The following is a 24542-nucleotide window of genomic DNA, read 5'->3' on the forward strand; positions in this document are numbered from 1 at the left end:
ATTAATTGTCTTTATTATCTTTTTATATTTCTATTTGTGTATTTTTTTTGTTACTGTGTTTAATAAAGACAAAACAACTCTTCATTAAATCAGTTGCCATCATCTTCTTATAGATTACAGCGACTGAAACTCTCACCTTCAGCTTGAGTCCAGCACAGAAAACCGATCACCAGAACCAACATGTCTGCTCCGTCTCTCATCCTTTGTGTATCCTGCCCGTCACTGTCAGCATGTGGACGTCTCTGGTTTCTGTGCTGGTTATATTTCACACTGACATGTACATAGAGGGACTGTAAGACACAAGCTGCTGACATAGGTCCCAGACAGGATGCACACCTCTGCAGTTCTGGGTCGATGGAGGCTGCGATACCCAGAGCAGGAAAGGTTTCTGCTGATAACACTGACCATAACACCGTCACCGTGATCTCACCTGCAGATGTGGGAAGCACGGTTTTCAAAAATCCCCACGTTTGCTGAAAGGTACAAAGTAGAAAGCACGCTACAATGAACGCACTAGCACGATGGCAGGAAACCTTTTGTTGTTTCTATCCAGGACGAGGTCAAACAAGGCAACAGTACCAATGCATTTGAATCTGAGCCATGAGGACACTTTACTTCACATTTAAATATAATATGTTTGAATGATTTGTAAAAACATACCAAAAAGTTTAATGCCAACAAAAAAAAAAATCCACTCAACTGAGTTTGTTGCACAGAAGTACCCATGTGTCAAACATAAACCAAAAATAAAATAAAATCCCCACAAAAAACACTCGTCTGCACAGTTCATTTTGTGTATTTGTAGCTGCTTTAAAATGGCTCCAAGTAACCTTCCTGACTTGTTCAAGTCAATGAGTTGCTTTTTTAGATCTATGCGGAGCTCCTTAGACTTTCTGACTGTAGTGTTTGTGGCTGAGTCTGAATTGTGCATCATTTGGGACCTATTTAATTTGGCTCAGAAGATTCAATTCAGTTGTGATCACTCGTGAGAAGTTAAGGGAGACCTGTATTAAATGCATGAAGGAGCAAAAATGTCTGATTATTTTTTGTGACAAAGATGCTTGTGTCTCAGTGATTCCAATGTCTGAGTTGTAGAAGTAATTGAAAATTCCAAACTGTGATGATGTGAATGGCCTTTACAAGTGTGTGTAAACTTTTGTTCATGACTACAAGTACAATACATTATTAAAAACAACATTAAGTGAGCTGAAATAAGACTAGAATATACAAGTTAACAGTAACACTGGATATGATTGTGAAAATGTAAAGTAATAATTCACATGCTGAGGAAATAGTGCATATGTGACTGAAATATTGCACATTAGATTGAAATATTACACATTATGAAACTAATGTTGTATAAACTATTGAGAAAGTTATTTAAAACAAAATAACATCGGTATTACTGTTCAGATTTAGGTGTCCTGTGCTTGAGCTGTCCAAAAAAACATGCAAAATTATATTAATATATGTATAAGTATATAAAATATGAATGTTAATTACTCCAAATACTTTTGTGTCCTAAAACTGATGATATATAAAAGACTTTCATTTCCAAGTTATGTCTTTTAGAATACATAAATTGCACTACTGAGCCAGTACATAAGTGTAACGCAGTAAAACACACATATACACACTCACAGGGATCGGAGAAAGTCGCAGACAAAGTAAAATCAACTTTTGTTCACAAATCAAAGTGTGCGTGGCCCCCTGTCACGCACACCGCGCAGATTTCGTGTGGATATTCTCCACAGCAGTTTACGCCAACTGCCTGCGCTCTCTGCGCAACACTGATCCACATCTACGCAAACTGCGTTAGCGCTCAGTGTCGAGGCTTTTCAGCTGGTTAGCCAAACATCCACAGAAAAAGAGATGAGCAGGAAAACGAGACGAAGAAAACGACAACAGTTTATTCCGAGCTAGAGAAATAGCGACATAAAGAAAATCAATTTAGGTAGGTGAAGTCTTTTTCTAAAAAGTTTGTACAAATACGTCTGTAAAATGAACAAGCTATGTTTATGAATGACTGTATGTATGGGCACAAATTCAGCGTTAGCCAACAGTGGCTAGTTAGCTAGCTGGCTAGCATGTTAGGCAACGTTAGCTTCTGCCAGGCTAAGTCTAGCTGCGACTACAGAAGCTAGTAAACGCTAGCTGACTGTCGGTATAACTCTCTAGCTAAACTATCAACTGTTTAATAATATTGTCATTTGTATTCTCTGATATAACTTCGCTTCACTTGCTACTGCGTTTTCTCCACTTCGGACTTGTTTCAATGAAGCTAATATTGTCAAGCTACACTCGGGCCAAACACACACACAAACTACTGTGGCCTAAACCTAACTTCCTGCGCTACCTACCTCGATAAATAGTTTGACGTGCTATAACACGTTAATATTAGATTTTCACCAACAGGCCTCCAGAAAACGTTTTGCAGCGACTACAGGAGTTTAGTTTTAACATTAAAGAGTCGCTGCTCCTCGAATGTTTAAATCTGCTGCAGTCGTATCAGCTAACGTTAGCTTCATTAGCAAACTGGAGCTGCTTTGGACGTCCACTCAAAAGCTTTCTATCCCGAAATGGACAACACTGACAGCTTGCGAAGCTCTGGGACAAATTTGCAGTCTTTTTAGGTCGGCTTTTAAATATTCACTAGTACTCCAACTCGTATTCAGAAATGAGTAAGAGGAGATGCAGCCAAGTTGATGATTGGAGTGTGGGTGGTGAGACGAGGCCATGTTGATACATTATGATAAGCTCTATTTCCCCCAAAAACCTCAACAGGAACTCTGATCAGCCTTCTGAAAAGAGCTTGAAATTAGCTGAGTGGTAATTAGGATCAAGGTTTTACTCCACAACTGTACTCCATGCACTCATTACCCACCTCGTTTTACTGTAGGGTGCCACTGATACAAAAATTGCATAGCTTAAAAGCAATTGTAAATGTTGTATCACACCTAGCAACAATTAATACAGGATGCTGTGGAGAGATAATGCAGAGAAGTGGTAGTTTGCACCTCATTTCACTATAGAGATACAACACCACCTTTAACCAGGGTAAACCTGGATGAGAGGTCATAAACTAATATTTATTGATGAACAGTTCTGCAATTCTTTGATATTGGCCCGCAGTGATAAGCACGCCCGGCTTAGCGAGACAACATGATTACAGCCAAGGTGAAGATGATCCTGTTGGTTTTAAATCATCACTCAGGAAGTTTACATATTGTTTTAGAGGAGGGTGTTGTGTATGCTCACAAGTTGCTGCTCAGGAGTCACACTAGGGATGAATGATTTGGTGAAGCTACCTATTTACAATTTTTATGATAGATATCGCAATTTGATTTGTTATATAATTTTTTTTAAAGTCAGGTCTCCCTCCAGTATTTGCTGTATACCAGATTTAAAACATATGATGGAGCATTACCACATGAGATGCAAGTGTGACTTTTGCACATGGAGGACAGCGTGAATTTGTCAAAGCATCGACAGAACAGTTTCAATCCTAAAGTGTATCATAAATTGTGGTATTTGTAATTTGCCAATTACATTGTTTTGAATTCTGATTTGAAATAGATTAATTCAGTACTACTTCCCACAGACGTCACTCAAGCCAAACCAGAAGTTAGTTGGGACAATGTAAGCTTTCATGTATGTTACTGCTTAAGAAAATGACAGTAAGATCATTACGTCACTTTACATACATCAAGTAAAATCAAGCTTACAGTAGTTTCCACTTATTAGGAATGTAATTAATGTTGTGTTTGTATCTTATAGGTGCAGTTTTTTTGAAATGCCATAGTAACACATTGCTCGTACGTCACAGGTGATGTATTGGGTTCCAGTAGAGGAGCAGATTTGACTTTAACATTTAAAGGGGAATTAGAAGTAAATTGCATATTTAAGAAACTGTTCCTGTGCATCAGCTTTCTAGTCTTGTGGTGAAACTGTTGAGCCTGTTGTTGCAGTTGCTTAGTAATTGGGGTCAGGTTTTTAGCCTGCAGCAGGCTGTGCAGTAGATGCTGTTGCCTGTGAGGTGTCATGCAGGTTAGTGGGTGTAATAAACCACTAAACTTTCACTGCTTAGCTTCATGTTGTCAGACAAGAGGAGACAATGACACAAAACATTGCAGACAAAAACTCAGTGTCGAATACCAGGATTGATTTTAGTAATTAACAAATACTTACTTCAGTATCTTTATTGTTTTATGTGCTAAAAGTAGCTATATTTTCCCATTTAGTTTACAGTACAGCATTTTTGTTTTTGTTTGTTGAAGGATGTAAATATCATGCACAGGTGAAATCATGACAACATAGCAGTTGTTTAGTGACCAGTTTTTAGTGCACTAAGTAGATGTCATTAACTAAAGCTTTGGTCAAACCTGTGTTTGAGTGAAGGCCTCAGTCTCTCAGATGTTATTCATACAAGAGTTGCAAACTCCTCTTTTAGCTGAGGCCATCATGTGTGGGAGTGAATGTGCCTCTTGCTGTGCGCAGGCCTAGCCCTCTCTCATATATGGCCTATAGAGCAGCATTGATTTTTGCTGTGAGTTGCTCAATCTGACTGAGGCCTCTGTGGGAGGGTAAAAAAAAACAATGTTTGACCTGCTCCAGGGGGTGTAATTACAGGCATAGATCTAACTTCAGCTGGGACAGAATGTTTTTATGATTATATTATGGAATCTGATTGTCACAAGTATTTCAAGCCCATTTGTTCAGTTTCAAGCAGCCTTTTTCCCTCATTTGATAAATTCACCTGTACACATTTCTCACACAAACAACAGGTTCCGGTTCTCAGGCAAAGAGCTGATGCAGCTGCACTGTTGAGGGTGGCATCACACAAAGATGTCTTTATAGATTGGTATCAGTATCAGCTTTTCTTTTTTTCTTCTTTTTTATGCATTCAGCAACTGTTATTGGTGACAAATATCCTGTGTGTGGTTTCTAGAGTTATAGTGCTTTGATGGAATTAGAATGTCAATATCTGAGTAGACTGTGATCAACCTGGACAGCTGTCTGTATGAACACGGTGGTAGATTTGGACCTGGGGTGTTGTTGAGTCAGGAGAACAGTGGTGGGGGTCTACAAAATTCACTGGTACTTCCTGCATTGTGCAGCCAGGTTCGTGGTTGTACATGCTTTGTTATTGCACCTATAAATGACAAGCCTGATGCTCTTTCATGTACACATTATGATCTTAGTACTCCTCTTCCACAGAAGGGGCACGCCTAGTCAGTCATAGCTGAAATAGTTAGCCATTTGCAATGCGTAAAACCATAGCCCATACAGTGGCTGTGTAAAATACTTAAACCTTTTCCAGTTTGCCCAGCTAGCTATAACTAGCAACGATGATACTTTCTCCTGAAATTATGTGTAGAGTGCTTCATTCGCATGCAGTGAGGTCTGCGGTACGTTTGGCAGGGGCTGGGTTGTCGATATTTATGTTCTAATTTCAAGTGCCCCATAGGGAGCAAATACGACTTGTTGACTGAAGTATGGATGTCTCGACCAAGTCTATTTAATATTTATTCAATGTTAGAGCCCTTTGATATTACGTAGCTTCAATACCGAGTCTTAGATTTACCTAAATGTTGATTAGATCCGTATCTGACGCACAAAACTTTACAGCAGTGTATTTCACAAACAAGTTACCAACTTACTTACTGTGACGACATGCCTTCAAACTGTGATTATACTCCCTTCTGCATGCGCACACGGACAGCTGCACATACTAAGGACGTGTAGTTGTTGCTATTATATTACTTTCTAGTCCACTGGAGTCCATTGCATGTGTAATAGGTCATATCTGCATATTCTGCACACTACTGAACAGAAAGTGCACGACTGCCCTTGTAATGAAGCTCTGCACCACCACCGGCTCAGATATGATGCGTACTCTGCTACATGTGCTGCAGACAGTGCTGAGAGTCGTGTAAATGGAATCGGAATCACTCTGCAAGACAAACTATGTCAAGACCCCAGCAATACAAAGTCTAATGTCTGGAATACAAAAAGGCCTAAACAGATATGTCTGTGATTAGCCAATATCTCTAATTGAAACACTGAAGGCCCTGGTTTAAAACCATTAAGCCGATCAGCATAAATGATTGATAACTGATAAAAGTTTAAGTGGAAGACGTCTCACTCTGTTGGAGTTGTTGCGACAGTGGAAACATGAACATCTGGACCGTCCCTGATCCTTTTGAAGTACCAGTTCAGCAAAACACAACAGAAACCCACATAAAAAGGGTTTTTTGTCCTGATTTTCACAGTTCACATGTCACCGTGTCTCACGAGGGCTCACAGGTCAACTTATTCCTGTTAATGACATCAGACGAGATGCGACGACCCCCTCAGCTGCTATCTCAGACATTTCCTCTTCCTCTCCAGTGTTATCTGTCTTCTTCTGTGTCGTCTATGTCATTATCACAAGTAAGAAGTGGTCATGAACCTCTTGAGCAGCTGAACAATTATTTTGAAGCTGACTGATGGTTCTGGCAAGTAAAACACAGACCATCCTTCAGAACAGTCAGTACTTATGTCCAATAATGTGGTTAGTAGGTGTGTAATGATACACAGAAATGACAGTTTAGTATCTACCACAGTTTTGAAGTCACAACATGGTATGTTTTCGGTACAGCGAGGGAACAAGACGCAAAACATGAAACTCGTTCTTTCTTTCTTTCTTTCTTTCTTTCTTTCTTTCTTTCTTTCTTTCTTTCTTTCTTTCTTTCTTTCTTTCTTTCTTCAACAATGTTTTACTAAACAAAGTATAGCTGTGTCATGTTTAACCCTCTGAATACCGAGCAGTTTCTGGATGTTTCTTTGCCACTGTCACATTTTCACTCAGTGTGGGCTCAATTTTCACTGCAATATAAAATCCAGCACCTCTATGAAAACAGAGCAACCATGGCTAGAAGTAGAGAGAACTCAGAAATGTCTTTTGTGTGGTATGACAAAGTTATACTGCTATAAATCAGATTCATAAAAAGAAAGAAAAAACTGTGTTGAATTCCTTTGACCATTCATTTTACAAATACTAATAATATTCAGAAAAACTGCAATCAGCGTGTACAACATTTTCCCAAGTGCCCACAGGTGTTACTGACACTGGAATAAAGGTGGCTGTGCGTCCTATAGATATTTTTATACTTACATATTTAATTTGTTTCCATACTTGTGTCCAATCTGCTTCACATTAGGAAAGTGAAACAGTTCCAGCTTGCACAAAGATTCATTGTGTTTTATCTTTTTTTCCAGACAAATTAAATTTTCCATGATGTTTGCAGAAAAGGCACAGGCCCTAACAATGTGTCTTGCTGTGGAGAACACCTTGCTAAGGACAGAGGGTTCACATAGGTAGTGCTTTGCTAACATGGCAACATGGGGATATTTGGACTCACTGGTTCTCCACCATATAAGTGGAATCCAGTTAAGTGCACTCCACTATAATGTATGTAGGCTTGTTTCCCTCCTCAGTTGTGAAGAGCTCACCAAACAGTTGGGCCATGGCTCACTTCTTCATAGGAGCAGATGCTCTGGATTCCTCCTGTGTGCACTCTCTCTGGGGATGACATGGCTTCTGTTGTCTCTGTGGCCTCATCCTGCAGATTTAATGACAGAAATCATGCGATATTTTAAATGACATTGTAGCAGCAATAGAGTGTTTCAAATTAATCAATGTGGACATTGATGCCTAAAGTAAAACAAAGTCAATACCTGTTCTTCAATTGCCAGTGGTGAAAGATCCTTTGAGTTATTTTGGTCTGCAGCAATATTTAGGTGGGTGGTAAATGTCAAAGTAACTTCCACATGAATTCCAGGAAACGGCGCTTCCCAGCAAAACATTGCATTGTAACAAAATGATCCATGTTATTCGCTTCACTCGTCTGCTGTTTTTAAAGTTGCGACTGATTGATGTTTGATGTATGTAGGCATTGACAATATTTCTAGCATTGTCTGTTATTATTGGATGTGTGTTTCCTGGCCACTCAGACTTCCATTCTGACATTACATCCTTCAGCTGCTCTGCCAGATGTGTGCTGGTGTACTGTTTATAAACTAGGTGAGTTTACAGAACATGGCTATCCATGTTTCAGTCTGTTACTGTTAAGTAACTCTCGGTTCACTTATTGGTTGTGCGAGTGATGCCTTGGATAAGTTGAGGACACCTGGGCTGGTATGATTTGCTGGCTGAAATGCAATCGCACAGCCCTGCTATTTGCCTGTTTAACTTTACTTAAAATGATTTGTTGTCTGGCTAGTATTGAACCATAAAACCAAAGTGAAACTCATCCAGAGAAGTTTTACCATCATTTAATATTTAATGGTGTATGTCTAATTTGTGTTGCGTCTTCCGTCTGCATACGTGCATGCAAATGAACATTTTCCAGGAGAGCATGTAGAGAAAACGGGGGTCTTGAGAAGAGGTTAGAGATGTGAGAGGAGGAGGTGTGCAGATAGACTGGATGCAAACGGAAAGAATGGAGTGAGAGGAAAACTGAGAGGAGTGAAGGAATGAATTAGAGTAGCCAAGATGAGTGTTATTATTAGAAGAGGAAATCAGAAACACGAGAGAACATGTCCTGTCCTCCTGGAGGAAGATCTGGCCTGGTTTTCTGTTGCTGTCGGTTGGTTGCTGTTATGGATTTATGAACAGTGATTATATATGAACAGTTAAACTTCAAAAAATGTTGCTTAAGTTGTACACACGAAAGTTTGGTAGGTGTTAAAATGTAGGTACAACTTTGTTGCCTGCTCGTCCACCGTCTTAGTGTCTTTGAATTGCTGCGTACACCCATGAGTGTCTTTTCCTGTCGCAGCCTCAAAAAACTGAAGAGGATGCAATCATATTTGCTGATTATCTGATGACACTATTTCTGCATAATTTGCAAAAAAAAAAAAAAAGAACTAGTTGAATGTGGTACTTATTCGGAGGGGCAACACATACTTGAAGACAACTGGATTCCTCGCCAGGTGTTAGTTCAACACCATCATGTATTGGTCACTGATCAGGCAGTGAACATCCACTAACATGATTTTCCTTTCTAAATAGCTGACCATTTTGGGGCCATAGAACCATTTTGTCACTGTTGGACTTCCTGAGCTGCTCTGAATTGTCTCAATGTACTGTGTTGTATGAAAATATGGTTAAGTTTTTATAAAACATTTTTAATCTAATATTTTTTTTCTCTGTTTCTACAGGTGCTGCAACATACAGTATTCCTGCAACCAGGGGCTAAACCTGACCTGGTGTTTCATAGGACCAAGCAGCTGTGTGACACATTATCAGCCTCTGTGGGACATAGAACAAGTACAGAGGTCCAGTAATTATTGGGACACATGTTCTAAAGCTGTTTAGTTCTGACCTATGGCAGTAAATCAAACAACAAAGGTATTTTGTCATACATAAGTGTCAGATGTAAAAAAGGGGAGCATTTAAAGTCTCTCTGTTTTGTTTGTCTGTTGTCATGGTGGATTGTTATGTGTGAGCCTGAAGCTAGCATAGCTTCCCAGCTTCATATAGCATGTTAGCATATGGCTAGCTACGTATGGTGACATATTGGGCTATTATCCTTCTCCCCTCCATCACCATCTCTGGCCCCTACAAGGGGGTATAAAGTCATTGAAAAGAATCCCCCTCACCCCATCATCTTTTCATTTTATTTTTCATTCAGTCATTAACCACCATCCCACCGAAAAATCATCAGCTTTTGCTCCATCTTTGACTCTCATCAGCCCTCATCACCTTTATATTCTAACTATTTCGCTCAGTCTAACTATAGCCTGGTCCTTCATGAGATCCTCGTCTTCCGTTTGAATTCCTCCCACCTCCATCCCAGTTCATCCTATTCTTCCACTGCTCAGTTCCTGCCCTCTTTAAAGTCAAAGAGTGTGACCCTCTGTCAACCACCCCGACGTCTGTTAGGAAAAGCCGCTAGGCAGTTGTTTTGGTGGTTGTTTTGGTTGCATGGAATCGGCTTAACCGTGGAGAGGCCAGGCTACCACAAACTGATGGACTTTGACAAGCGAGGAGTAGGGGGAGGAGGGGGCGGGGGAGGAGGAGGTGGAGGTGGAGGAAAGGGCGAGGCAGAAGAGGGGAAGAGGATGTCTGGGAAGACGGGGAGCCGATCGGGACACGGCGGCCGGGGTGCCGGCTCCAACTCTGGGGTGCTGATGGTCGGACCAAACTTCCGTGTTGGAAAGAAGATCGGCTGTGGGAACTTTGGAGAGCTACGACTTGGAAAGAACCTGTACACCAATGAATACGTGGCTATTAAACTGGTAAAGTTAATTTCTGTATATCTATAGTTTTTAGCGTTGTAGGCAAACACAATTCATCTATTTAATATTGAGATCCCAATTGTCATTAATGTGTCTTTCAGCATAGAATATTTCACTTAAAAGTAACGGAAAATTCACATTGCATTTAAACTATTATGTAAAGTTGCTTGGTAGAGTATTCAGACCCCTTCACTTTCGTCCACCTTGTTTTGTTGTGTATTTAACTTTAAAAGATAAAATGGGCCTTTTTGACCACCAATCTGTACTCAATAACCCATATTAGAAACTGAAAAATGTTAAAAACAATAATCAGATTCCTAATTCAGTACTTTGTTGGATCCTCTTTGGCAGCAATTTGAGTCTTCTTGGGTAAGTCTCTGCAGGGTTTGCACACCTAGATTGGCGCAGTTAATCCCATTTTTTCTAACAGATCCCGTAAAGCTCAATCATATTGGATGGAAGCAGCTCAACCACCATCTTCAGGTCTCTCCACAGTTAGTCTGTGTGGTTTAAGTTTTACCTTTGAGTGGTTCACTCGAGGACAGTCAGAGACTTGGCCTAAAGCCACTTCACTGTCTTCTTGGCTGTCAATTGTCCCGCTGAAAGGTGAACTGTTGCTCCAGTCTCAAGTTGCCTTCAGTCTGGAGCAACTTTTTGGGGACCTCTGTGTGTTTGGCTGCATTCATCCTCCCTTGGTTCTGATCAGTCTACCTGTTGCTGAGAACAAGCCCACATAGCATGATGCTGCCCCCACCATGCTTCATTGCTGAGATGGTAATAGCAGGTTATGAGCTGTGCCTGTTTGGCAAACTGCAAACAAGCTGTCATTTGCCTGTTATTCAAGAGTGGCTGTCATCTAGCGTTCTGCCATAAAGGCTCTAGCACGTTCCCCTTTAAAGCTCTGTTGGAGGGACTGGTCACCTCACTGAGTCCCTCTCTAAGTCCCCTTTTGCTTAGTTTTTCGATTTGGCCAGACTGCCAACTCAATAAAGAGTCCTGGTGGTTCCAGGCTTCTTCCATTTGGCAGTTATTGAAGCTGCTGCACTCCTGGGAACACTCAGACCTTTAGAAATGTTTTTTTTACTCTTGAATCGATACATGCCTTGCCACAGTTTTATCACAGAGGTCTACAGAGTTCCTTGGTCTTCATGGCTTAGTTTTTGTGCTGACATGCAGTCTGGATTGTGGGACCTTACCAAAAAAGATGCACCTGACCACAATCTGGAGAGCAACAGCAATGGGTCTGAATACTTTTGTAAATGGTTTCAGTTTTGTTTTGTTTTTTTAAATTTACACAAATATAAGAACGCAACTACCATATGTCAAGTGTAGCTTGACGGGCAAAAATGGCAGTAGTATCCATTTAAAATTCAATCTGCATCATGATTATGCAAAAAGTAAAAAGTCTGAACTTTTTCTGAATTCACTGTATCTACAAGGTGTTTAAGTTTTGGTTCTGACTACACTCAGTGGCAGCATTGTCAGAAAAATGCTGATGACCTCTCAGTATTATGCATTTAATGTTGGTTCTTCACTGCCTCTGACGAGCTGTCATTCTAATTCTAATGCACTCTTTCCTTGTAGGAACCAATCAAGTCACGGGCACCACAGCTCCACCTAGAATATCGATTCTACAAACAACTGGGAAGTTCAGGTGGGAACTTTGCTTTTTTTGCTTTTGTTTTTGTGTTATTGTTAGAATTAGCCAGTTTTATGAAAGAAAAAATCATTAAAAAATTAGCAATAGAAGAGAAATCCTTGTACTTGTCATTGGTCTCTCAGTGTTTGACCTGAGGGAGGCATATGCAGCCATGCTCTACCTTTGTGTTTACTGTTTCCCCCCATTGTGCTGAAGCCCAGACCACCCAGCATGAGTTGTTTGTGTATGACACACCAATGCACGCATGATCATTTTGCTTGAGAATGTTAAAGTTTAGCTGTGTATGCATTCTTGACCTTGGAAGTAGGTTAACACAAAAGGTTTCTAGTAATTTTTTTTCCCCACAGCTTTCAACCAATTATGTATAACAAAGTATGTTTAAAAGTAAAAATTGTATTCATTATAATAACTTTAAGCATTCATAAAATGTGTAATGGTGTCAATTTGATGTGTTTTGACTGTGTTTTATCTTTTTCTACTCATTCACTCATCCAGAGGGCGTACCCCAGGTGTTTTACTTTGGACCATGTGGTAAATACAATGCTATGGTTCTGGAGCTACTGGGACCGAGCTTAGAAGATCTGTTTGACCTCTGTGACAGGACCTTCTCTCTAAAGACTGTACTCATGATAGCCATACAACTGGTAAGACAACAAACAGACTTCAAGTCACACTTGGAGTTTATTGTTAGACTTCCTAGTTTTGCTTCTGTAATTTACTCCATCTTCCTCTGTAGATAACTCGTATGGAGTTTGTCCACACCAGAAGCCTGATCTATAGAGATGTGAAGCCCGAGAACTTCCTGGTTGGCCGACCCGGCTCCAAGCGGCAACACACCATCCACATCATAGACTTTGGCTTGGCCAAAGAATACATAGACCCAGAGACGAAGAAACACATCCCATACAGAGAACACAAGAGTCTGACTGGAACTGCTAGATACATGAGCATTAATACACATTTGGGGAAAGGTGAGCTGCTTCATCCATCTGTTTATGCACATGTACAAAATGTGCTTTTATATGCAGTGCATGCATTTATTTATTAGGCTGGTTCATGGGTGTGTTACTCTACTTTTTGTTCACATTATGATCCGAGTGCTTTTCTTCCACAGACAGGCCCATCTGCAGCCATAATTTCAATACGTTAGTCTGTTGTCCATTAAAACAAGTGCAACATATTCATCATGAACTTCAATTCACCATCAAAGCCAGCAGTGAAATTTCAGCTTTCTGACTGCACAGAATAGCTCCCCCTTAATCTGTCTTAGTCAACACTGAGCACACAGCCATTTTGTTTTGCGTGAACTTTATTGAAATTATCAGTGTACAAAAGGTGCATGAGCTCCACATGGTGGCAGGTCGATTGTCCCGTACAGTGTGAGGAGAGAGCCTGAGGATTCTGACTAGAAGAAGGTTGATTAGAACGTGTCGTGTGTGTGTTAGCAGTAGTTGCAGTACAAGAGTCATAGCAGTCACACAGTATCTGCTTTTAAAGCTAACCACACTAGAAGTTCTCAGATTTGTTCCTGTAAATGGTTTCTTTTTCAGCAGTGGAGAAAAACATTGCCACTATCATGTTGGGACCAGGGAGAGCCATCAGTATCCAAAACAGTTTACTGGTGCAGAGATTTTGAAATTATACAATCTGTGGACTGAGTTGTCATCTTTGTTTTGTAAAGTGCTGCACTATGTCGGTTGATCGATTTGTTTGTTGTTCCTGGAGCTCAGTGCTCCACTTTATTGTGCTCTGTGTGGAGGGAGGGACTGAGCCAGTGAAGAAGAAAAAGTGCTGCTTTCAGCTACAGTGTTTCACGCAGTAGCTACCTGGCCAGTCGGAGGTGCAATAAAACGGCTTAATGATCATCATGCACTCTGACTGCCTTGTCACGCTCACGCTCAGAACAAAAGTTGCATATGTGACTATTTTGGTGGTAGCCCGGAGCCCTGCATTCACAATATTCATCCTGTCCTGCAGAGCTAGTTATTACATCCAAAATACACCCAGACTTGTCTTTTTTGAAGAACTACAAAAATCGGCAGGTGCGCTGTGCCCTCACGTTGAGTTGCTCCTTTGTTGTGTCAATGTGACTTTATCAATAATAACATTTGTTTCTGGAATTTCTGAATTGATTTCCACCAGAAATGTTCTTTCCTCTCTTACAATCTATTTATGCTGTCAAAATGTGAGTGATCGGCATCCAGTGGTCAAGTTCTCTTTTCACATGATAAAAAAACTGTGTAGTTTGTAAGCTTTCTACTGTTTCAAGTATCATAAAGGAATGAATCCATGGGGAATATTATTATCCTTTTTCTTTTCTGTTTTGTATTATACACGATTGGGTGCTGGAGCATGTTGTTCATTTTCTTGGCTTAAGAGCTCTTGAATGTAACACCACTGAGGCAGTCCTACCATTTATCTGTCTTTGTTCTCTGTGTTACCTCAGAGCAAAGTAGGCGGGATGACCTGGAGGCTCTTGGCCACATGTTCATGTACTTCCTGCGAGGAAGCCTGCCCTGGCAAGGGCTCAAGGTGAGTAGACAGTGGACTACCCAGCCAGTGTGCTCATCACTACAGTCATCTTTTGTTATTTCCTACATTTAATGTGTGGACCTTTTGTCTTCAGTCACTTTGCATCCATCTGTTACCTGTTATTTATAAAATCCCCCTCCTGTCTTTCTTTATCAGGCTGACACTCTGAAAGAACGTTATCAGAAGATAGGAGACACAAAGAGAGACACACCAATAGAGGTTCTCTGTGAGAACTTCCCAGGTGCGAATACACACATACACTTTAACATATTTTTTTTGCAGATGTTGCATATGGAGCGTGTGTTGATCAAATCTTGTGTGTCTCTGTGCATTTGTGGATTGGGTGAAATGCATCTGTGTGTATGTAACAGAAGAAATGGCCACCTACCTGCGGTACGTGCGTCGGCTGGACTTCTTCGAGAAGCCAGACTACGACTATCTGAGAAAGCTCTTCACGGACCTCTTTGACAGAAACGGATACATCTTTGATTACCAGTACGACTGGACCGGAAAGCCACTGGTTAGTGTGGAGTGTGTGTGTGTGTGTGTGTGTGTTTGTGCTGTAAGCTGTCTGAGCTGAACTTTATTGCAGGGTCAATGTTGAGAGGTCAGTTCAGCCGTGATGCATGGTCATATTACTGATGTGCTGTTAACAGGAACTGAGAGTCATGCATTAGTTTAGACTCATATTTCCAGAAAGTCAGACACTTCCTCCTCCTTTCCTCATACTGTAATCTGACTAGCTTGACTTTGAGCGAAGTCAGCAGGAGAAGGGTTTATATTTTCTTCTATATTAGGATTGAAGTTTATTGTGAGGACCTCCCCTTCATAGTACAACAGTAGTTCATTGATATGAGACAGTGTTTCCCCCACAAGAGCCTAGTGTGGGACTGTTTTCTTAATCCTACTGGATTTCCAACCATTACCGCTTCAGTACATTGCGTGTTCACACCTGCCTGCAACAGCAAACACTTACATATGCGTGATATGGAGTTCCACTGTTTTGTGTCCCTTAGCGAAAACTTTTTTTAATTGTGTCGTATTAGTGAAGAGATTCATACGTGTAACGCAAACTTGCAAAATAAATTGCATTTATAAGACGACGTTCTTCTAAAGGCAGTAAGTACATATTTCATACATTTCTCTGTAGCATTAATTATGTTTAGGAAAAAGTGATTCATCTTACTTTTGGGAGAACAGAGCAGATGCATCCCATGAGGCCCGATCGGATTGGGGTTCCGGGGCCTGGAGTCTATTTTTTGACTTCCCACTCAGAGCAAGTTTAAACTGCCAGCTCCTGCGAGATTAGCGTTAGGACCTCTGGGATCCACTCAACCCCTGGGATCCCAGTCCCAATGTAGCCCTCTATCCCCTAGGATTATTTTAACTGTTGTACACAAGTCCACAAACACAGAAGACGTATGTATGCATTGGTGGAACAATAGCTGAAAATGGCCTTAAAATGGTGATACATTCGGCTTTTTGTGTTTGTCTTGTTGTGTGTTATCACTTGAAAAGCTTTGGAAGTCAAAGTCAAGTTGAAACATATGGCTGTAATTGTAAAAATTGTAAAATTGAATTTCCCAAAAATGGGTGGGTACTTTTTTTTGTGCACAAACAAGCTGGAATCATGGTATTCACACCCTAACCACACCGAGTAATGACCTTTACGGAGGTTCAGTATTTGCACACGGTTAAGTAATATTCCTTGCAGATGACAGATCAGCTTAGGCGCCCAACCTCCGTAATTATTGTGAAATGTGCAGATACGGCAGCAAAATACGCGGCACAGCTGTGTAAATCCTTAGCCCTAGCAGGATTAGCTATGAAGCCATTCAGCTTGGCTTGTAGCGATAACTTTCATTTGGAATCATTCCCTTTGTTAAACTAGTTTCTGGCATTTACTGTATATTTCTACTTCTACTTTTTGCTTCTGAATTAGTTGACCAGCTGTTGCAGACACATGTGAACAGTCTGTTGGGCTGCTACATGGTGCGTGTATGTACTTGTTTGTGGCTGTTTGGTAGGTTCTCCTTTGTTTCATACGAGCACCAGGCAGCCGCTGTTACATTGCGGTGGTTCCGTTTCATCATGAATGCTAATGAACCATCTGAAATTTCAGCCACAGAGTGCAAACACTTAGATATAAAGTCCACATAAGGAATTGTCTGATAACTGACTGTGTATTTCCTCTCCCATGTTGTATTTCTGTGTGTTTAGCCCACTCCTATTGGTCCAGTGGCCAGTGAGACTCCACTTCAGACGAGCAACCGGGAGAAAGCACCGCAGACCAAAAACCAGGTATACACTTATTCTGAACGTACATGCAACACAGTGATGTTAGTGTTGCTACACACGTGCTTTTCCAATGAAAAATTAAGAAAAATAAGCTTTTGTCACTTTAAATAAGCTACAGTTGGACACATGAAGCTGCCTCTCACTCCTCAGCTTCTCTCACTCTGCTTTGCTCTGCCTGAGAATAGGTAGAGGTCTTGCAGTTGGGTTAACTCGCTCATCTTTAATTTATCAGAACTAAAGATAGCTGCAAATATAGAAGCAGTGAAACTAGGGTTAACACCATAAACTAACAGGCGAGAACAAACAGTAGTCGTACCTCAGCACCATGGTCATAATGGCCTGGTGTTAGAGTGCTAACATAGCATTTGATCTTGTTTTACTGTAAACTTAATAACGGTAGATGCATTTTGACACTGATCAATAGAACAGCTGGAACACACTGACAGCAGAGCACGTCTGCAGTCTTTTATGTAATCTGTAGTGTGAACTGCAAAAAAGAGGCTTCTGCGACTGGATTTTAGCTTTTAAAGGATTTAAGTTCACTCTTTTTCATGTCTGTTTGTCTTAAAACAATCATCAAATGGCCATATGTGCATTACCACTGTTATCGCTAACACGGGCCATTAAGCAGTTTCAAAGTAATGGTGAATAAAATCTTGAGTTCAGAGGATTTTATAGAGTCTTTTTGGTTTATATATAAAAATCCCTGTGTGTTTTTGGCATACAAGCATATTCTAGAGTAACTCAAAGAGGAGCTTCGGTACTAAAAAGACTAACTTGTAGAGGATAACCACTTATTTCAATAGCACATAGTATTGAAACCTCACATTAGCTTCACATAAACACTGGGATGTATTTTTCTTCCCAGAACAACAACAGCACTATAGCTTTTTCATGGCTTACATAAACTGCATTTTAGAACAGCCACATTTCCAATAATGCTGGTCTCATTTACATATTTTTCTGTTTTTGTTGTCAGACAACAGAATGAGTTTGAAATACTGAATGGAACACAGCCTATTATGACTACATGTGAACCAGCGTCACTTCAGAGCTATTTCGAAGCTGTGACTAAGCACTGCTAAAATACTGATTTTATAATCGTAGCATTGTCTAAGAAATCTACCAAACACACGAGTTAAAAACAAAGTCTGGCCTGGTGTCACACACTTCTCTGGTCTCTGCACTGTTAATCACGGACACAGAGCTTTTGCTTCCTGGAGACGGTGTGGACAGCAGCACCTCATTGGTTTTCAGAGCAGAACAGCCTGTTTAGAGCAGGGCTATAACCAAGGGTTGTACAAGCACAGTGAAATGAACCATGTTTGCTGTATGTGCTAAAAAAAAAAGGGGAAAAACCCACAGAGGAGACATGTGAGACTTCAATAATTTGCTAATAAGGGCCATAATATGGGACCTCTCATGCACCACATCCGTCTGATCAAGACATGTTTTTTTGGCTGATGTTATTTAATATAATATCAAAATATTTTAATTTAGATCAGATTCTGAGCAGGGTGGGGAAACCACATAAAAACGATGCTTTTCTATTGATCAATGTCACAAAATCTAATTACTGGGCCTGTGATTTAATATTGTCACACAAAGAACAGAAAAAGTTCTAAACCAAGAAGATGCATCAGTGTACATGCTGTGTTCAGTGCTGTAGAAATCCAGCTGTGCACTGTGTTTTTGAGGAGTTTGAAATGTTCACATGGTTTTCCGTCCAGACTGGAACCATGACAACACAAGCCCATCTACAAACTCACAATATGCACACTCTCACAAAGGGCTGGGCGGTATAATCTTAAACGAATTAAACTAAAGAATGAATACAGGTGAAACATAGAGAAACATTGTAGGATAATAGCTATGTCATGTGTGGCGTTAAAGGATAATTATTGTTGAATGTAATACGCTGGTGGTTATGCCGATCAGCCACAACATTAAAACCACCAGCCTCATATTGTGCAGGCTCCCCTCGTGCCACCAGACAAGCTCTGAACCATCGACCCAACTTCTTGGGATGTCCTGTGAGACCTGACACTGAGATATTGGTAGCGGATCCTTCGAGTACTGTGGGTTGTGCAGTGGGGCCTTCTTAGATTAAGCTTGTTCTGGCACATCCCATGAATGCTCAATTAGATTGGGATCTGGGCCTGGTCATGCTGTTCCTGAGCAGGTTTTGCGGTTTGGCAAGGGGGACACTGTGGTTGCTGTGGTTGTGGGGAGGGGTGTTCCTGGTCTGCAACTGTGTTTAGGTAGGTGGTACATACCAGGACCCAGCGTTTCCCAGCACATAATTGTGTCAGTGTTTAGATGTTGAGGTTGATTGGTGCAAAAAGTTAGCAGTTTGTACATTGTCTGTCTCAGGGGGCTTTTTTTTTTTTGTGTGTGTGTGTGTGTTAACTTTCAATCAGACTGAGAAGAGTTAAAATCATGAATTTGTGCAACAAGTTCAAGAAAAGCTGGATTAATCCTTTAAAGTTAATGGCTTAAGGCAATGGTTTCCACGTGTCCACGAGGGTCTGCAGGGCAAAAAATGTTATCATCCGTCCACCTTTATATTTCCATCATTAAGACAGCTGTAGTTAAAGTATTTGCTGCTGGACGTTGAAGGCGCTTAGATTTGTACGTACTAGAAAATATGAATTAATTAAATTACTTGTTGTTTCATTTAGCATCTTATGTTGAGTTAGAAGCGTCTCCAGTTGTCCTTTTAGCTACATTTTCTAGACTGTAAGAGCATAATTTTTGTGAGAATTACTTTTCAAAGCTGGAGTCGTGTTGAATTTGATAATGAGACAATTACATGTTCAGATCAAATCCTCTTTAAAAGGGTAACGCTGCACAGATACAGTCTTGTGTGGTTTGTAGCCCTTACGTTCATAAGCTAGCAGGTGTTTCCAGCTTGTTCGTGTTCAGTCTTTGCATCTCAGGCAGCCTTGAAAGTGTTTAAGTAGACCAATTTAACCTGCAGCAAGACCTGAAGGCTCTTGTAATGTGTTTTACTGCTACAAGAGCAATAAATTCATGGTCAGGGCTGCCCTAGATTCAAGTCAGTACAGTTTGTAGCTTTGCTGATAAGACTTTGGAGTAATAGGAAACTTTATTCCTTGTCATTACTTGGGTGTGTGTGTGTTACTGGCACAGCTCTAATGTTGTTCAAAAACAAGACATTAAAATTTATCTGATCAAATGTATACCTCGCCCAGCCCCTTATTGTGGTCTTACTGGTTATACCGCCCACTCCTTTCTTTTACATGCACAAATGCAGTCAGTCCAGGTTTATGAAGGCACCAGAAGTTGGGTTTTGAGGCAGGTGAGGTTGAAATCCCACAACGAGGACCAACTCTTTCCCCCTTTTTGCATGGGGCTTCCACACGTGCGCACTCTCCTGTGCACTCTCACTGCACACTTGAGTGCTCACCGTCCTGTTGCTCCTCCACCAAATACTGACTCTGAACTCACTGTTTCTTTTCTGTTTCCTTTGTCACTCTTTCCTCATTCTTTTCTCTCCTCACCAAACTGCTCCTCACCCCGGCGCCTCTCTGCTCCATCCGCTTGTCTTCCTGCTTCCTCCCATCACTGTCCTCTCGCTCTCTTCCACCTCATCTCGCCGACCCTCCTCTACCATTTCCTCCTCACCTCTCTCTTTCTCCACCACCTTCTCCTCCTCCTCCTCCTCCTCCTCTTCCTCTTTTATTCCCTTTTCTCCTGCGATCGGCTTCCCGTCTCCTCTAGTCTCCAGAGGGGAAAGGCAGTGAGTCCCAGCCCACTCCAGTGACCAATCGAGAGCTGCTGGGCTCCCATCTCACTGCTGATAGGCTGGGCGGGTCTGTCCAGGTACTGAGAGGAAGGGTTAGCTCTGCTGGCTTCCTGTCTGTCTGCCTACCTGTCTATCTGTCCGCCTGCATGACCTTCTCTGTCTCTGCAGCAGGGCTGACCTCAAGTCTGTTTCCTCACAACTTCACTTATTCCCTCACATGGGAATATTTTAAGAGAAATCCCAAATTATAACCATCTCCATTTTCGCACAGTATATGTTTCTCTGTGTTACATTTTTGTACAGCAGTTGTGCAGTTATTACTCAAATGGAGACGATCTACGAGGGGACAGAAGGTGGTTTCCTGGCTTCTCTACAGACAGAACAGAGATTTTGGAAGTCGAGTGACGTAGGCTACTTTCTGTGACAAAGCAGAAGAGGTGGAGTTCATATGGTGTATTTAGAAAGAACTAGAATAAACAATAGAAAAGCACCTGTGTGCATGAAATATGGGATCTGATGGAGTAAAGTTCTGGTAAATACAAGTGAGTAGGAAAGAGCAAATGCACTTAAATATTTGTCCTGGCTTTCTTTTAAGTAAGATTTTTATCAGTGTCAACTAAAGTGTTTGTGGTCACTATAGTGAGATGTAGTGAGTTGGCATGTGATCAGACACAGGGCAGAGGTGAATGTGTTGTTGGAAAGTTAATATTTACCTAGAAATGACATGTGACTTTGACTGTGTGGTTGTTGTGGCAGTGACAGTCTATTTGTAGCGTCCAGCCCTTGTTTTCAGTCTTAAAACAGTGGATGCAGGACTGTGGGGCTCAAACACCAGAATTATTTGTATAATTCTCATGATGTGACCATTCACACCAAAAGTCTCATCTTGTATCATAAGAGGTGCTTCTGTTACCTGTGTTAAGACTCAGTATATGGCAGAACATGTAAACGTCTAACCACTGTGAATGCAGGTGATCGTAATGTTCTGTTTTTAATGGAGCAGTAGTTAAAAAAAAATACAAACCGCATCATGCAAACATTAGGAAAAGTGACAAATATTTGAGATTGTAATAGTTTGCACAGAAAATGAGAAGACTTTGTGTTTTTGTAAATAGCTTGGCCCATTTTTTTGAATGAGCATCTGTTGGAGCACTGAGGGTCTATTTGTGAGACATCAGATTGTGCAGTTACAACATTTGAAGGAATGAGCAAAACACTGTCAGCCAATAAGCAGAGGTGACGCTATTTTGCATGGCAACAAAATGAATGTCGACAATGCCTGTATCTCCTCCCTGCTGGGTGTCACAGCTCATGTGACACGTCCACATTAAGCTAGCTGCATTTGAAAACAGCCTTTTCCTTTTGTGATGACGGACAGCAGGACACAGATGGTTTTCTGTTGTTCCAGTGTTTCAGTGAAGGAAAAGAGCTTTTCAGAAATGACATGAAAACCCCTCTAGCGTGGAAACATGTTGTTTTCACACGTTTTCAGATTTATCTGGCTCAGTGTGGGCTTAATGCAAGTCTGTCATTTTGTCCCACCACATTTTAAGGCGTTGATCCTTCTGTGCTCATCCTACTTTTCCTATTCTGTCCTCCAGGTGATGAGTTCAACCAATGGGGAGCTGAACACAGACGACCCCACTGCAGGACACTCCAACGCACCAATCACAGCCAACGCAGAGGTTGAAGTGGCTGATGATACCAAGTAAGAACACACTGAAATGATATCCATGTGTAGAGTACGTCAGCACCTGCTCTATTAACTGTTTGAAAAGCAAAAATATGAACATTTACATTTAAACCAACTTCTGCATATAAAAAAATGAACCAGCTTTTTGACAAAGGAAGTGTTGTCTTTACACTCAATGTGCTGACAGGGCAAGAAAATCTCACTTCTCTCAGCGTGGTCCATTTTAGAGACGCTGTAAATAAACAAGTCAGTTCATCATCAGCTGACCCTCCTGCCACTTAGAGTTTGTCTTATAAGGTTATTAACAGCCTCTTCATTAGGTCAGAATGATTCTATCTTTTGTTGCAACACAGTAGTAAATTAATTAAAGACGATATTATACAGTGACAGAACATAGGACTTATGGAATATTACCTTTTTAAATTTAAACCAGGTCTGTATGTATATATATTTTTGACATTTATTGTGAACATTTATTGTGTCATAGGTGATATATTTACATATACCCCAGCACAGGATGTAAATAACACCCAATTATGCCTGCAATTAAACGTCTTAACAATGTTAAACAATCTTAGATTTGTTCAAGATGTTCAGATGCTGAGAGTTAGTCTGAACCGTCTTAGTTCAGTTGGTTCAACTGTTTTTGACTGTTTGGTCAACAAGCTGGCGTTTGTGACAGAGTTCTTAGATGATCAGTCTGCCTCCGCCTCTGCTGAAGGCCAGTTCATAGTTTACACATAACTGCTGCAGACTTTGAAGGAGAACAGTGGATACGCCCACGGTTCTATTCATACTACAATAGCTACGCAGACTGTCTCATTGCTTTCATAATGAACAGGGAAAACACACAGGGCTCCTGCAAATGTTTCTGAAAAGTCAGCTGTGACTTAGCAGACATAGCACAGGATTTCTGGAGAATTTAGAACTTCACTTTAGAATGATAGATGATGAGATGCCCTGGTTTCCACAGACGAATGGGCCTCAGGAAGAGCTGCATGGAGGCCAAAGAGGAAGGGACTCAAATATTAACGCATATGATAGGGTGTTAGGAGCTCTGGGTTTGTTCACACAGTCAAACATTTTAAACCTTTATTTCTTGCTAGTTTGCATTTAATATATTTAGGTCTGTTGGATAACTCTTTCTGTTGACGAAGCATAAATCACTGGTACATGTTGTCATTTTGTCACATAATGCTTTTCTCAACTTGTTTTGCGTGCACATCAGCTGATGTTTGTGTGTGAGAAATAGCGTCATGCTCCAGAGCTCACAAGAGGTTCATGTCAGTCACTCTGATAAGCTGAAGTGCAAGAATAGTTGAAGCAGAAAAGCTGTATTTGGAGTCTGCTAATAATGACTTATGTGTTGCAGGTGCTGCTGTTTCTTCAAGAGGAGGAAGAGGAAAGCTCTCCAGAGACACAAATGAAAACACGAGACAAGAGAGAAACCCCTGCTCTCTTCTTCGCCATCTCTTTTTCCTTTCTCTCTCTTTGTCTAGCCCTTTTCATATAACCCTCTCTCACCCTCCTCCTCCTCCTCACCTCTGCTGACGGAGGTCCTGCGGCCCACCTCGGCTCGGCTGGACCACCAGGCAGCAGTTTGCTGAGCTGATCTACTGGTTTCTTCTGCTCTGGACTGAACAGACAGTGTTTGGAGTTTGAAACGTGGGCTGGATGCACCAGCCGTGGACCCTTCATGTATTTATGGTTACAGACTGAACTGAAACCAGATCAACAAACCGCTTTGGGAAACATGTGGCCACCAATGAACAGTTGACAGACTGTGAACAGCGAGCTGATTGGCTGACAGGCTGGATTCAGCTGCTTTACCAGCAGTCTGGCAAGTTCTCTCTCTTTTTTTTTTTTTTTTTCCTTTTTCTTCCTTACTGACTGGTTCAGAGGAGACAGAAGTGTATTTCACAGGAGATACAGAAGAGAGGACTACAAAAGCAATGGATGCAATGAGACTTTTGGACCACATGTGCACACAAAACACACGCATACACACACATGTACAAACACTCTGCACACCTTTCTCAAGTTCATCATAAAGAGACTTCATGGACAAAGAGATGCAGCTCTCGCACATAGTCTATAAAGTTTTTATTCCCTAGGGTAAGAGTAAGTACACAGTGAGCGGCCTGGTCTATTTCCTGCAGTGGATTGGGCTCAGTGTATTTCTCCTTCACCCTCAGAGGAAAACCTCACAACCACCAGAATCAAAAGTTTAAAAAAGATGTTTATGTAAAATCTATGCTTTTTCTCCCGTTTTAATTTGTAACTAAAAGACTGTGTTCTATTTTGAA

At 41.0% G+C, this 24542-nt stretch overlaps 1 protein-coding gene across 3 annotated transcripts; it reads left to right on the plus strand.

Annotated features, from left to right (window-relative positions):
• The first annotated feature begins 1832 nt into the window (after positions 1–1832).
• LOC103370799 (casein kinase I isoform gamma-2) lies at positions 1833–24542 on the plus strand. 3 transcript variants are annotated; one of them, XM_008299958.1, is made up of 12 exons: positions 1833–1954; positions 9205–10284; positions 11869–11938; positions 12440–12588; positions 12681–12915; positions 14391–14476; positions 14633–14717; positions 14848–14996; positions 16697–16777; positions 20519–20620; positions 22145–22251; positions 23609–24542. In XM_008299958.1, the coding sequence occupies exons 2-12, from the start codon at positions 10015–10017 to the stop codon at positions 23661–23663; spliced, it is 1389 nt and encodes a 462-aa protein (XP_008298180.1). In that variant the 5' UTR covers positions 1833–1954; positions 9205–10014; the 3' UTR covers positions 23664–24542. The 3 variants fall into 3 exon arrangements, with proteins under 3 accessions (XP_008298180.1, XP_008298181.1, XP_008298179.1); XM_008299959.1 differs by having other exon boundaries at positions 14851–14996; XM_008299957.1 differs by lacking the exon at positions 20519–20620.

The sequence above is a fragment of the Stegastes partitus genome, unplaced genomic scaffold (assembly GCF_000690725.1).
Source record: "Stegastes partitus isolate 25-593 unplaced genomic scaffold, Stegastes_partitus-1.0.2 Scaffold1483, whole genome shotgun sequence".
Lineage (NCBI taxonomy): Eukaryota > Metazoa > Chordata > Actinopteri > Pomacentridae > Stegastes > Stegastes partitus.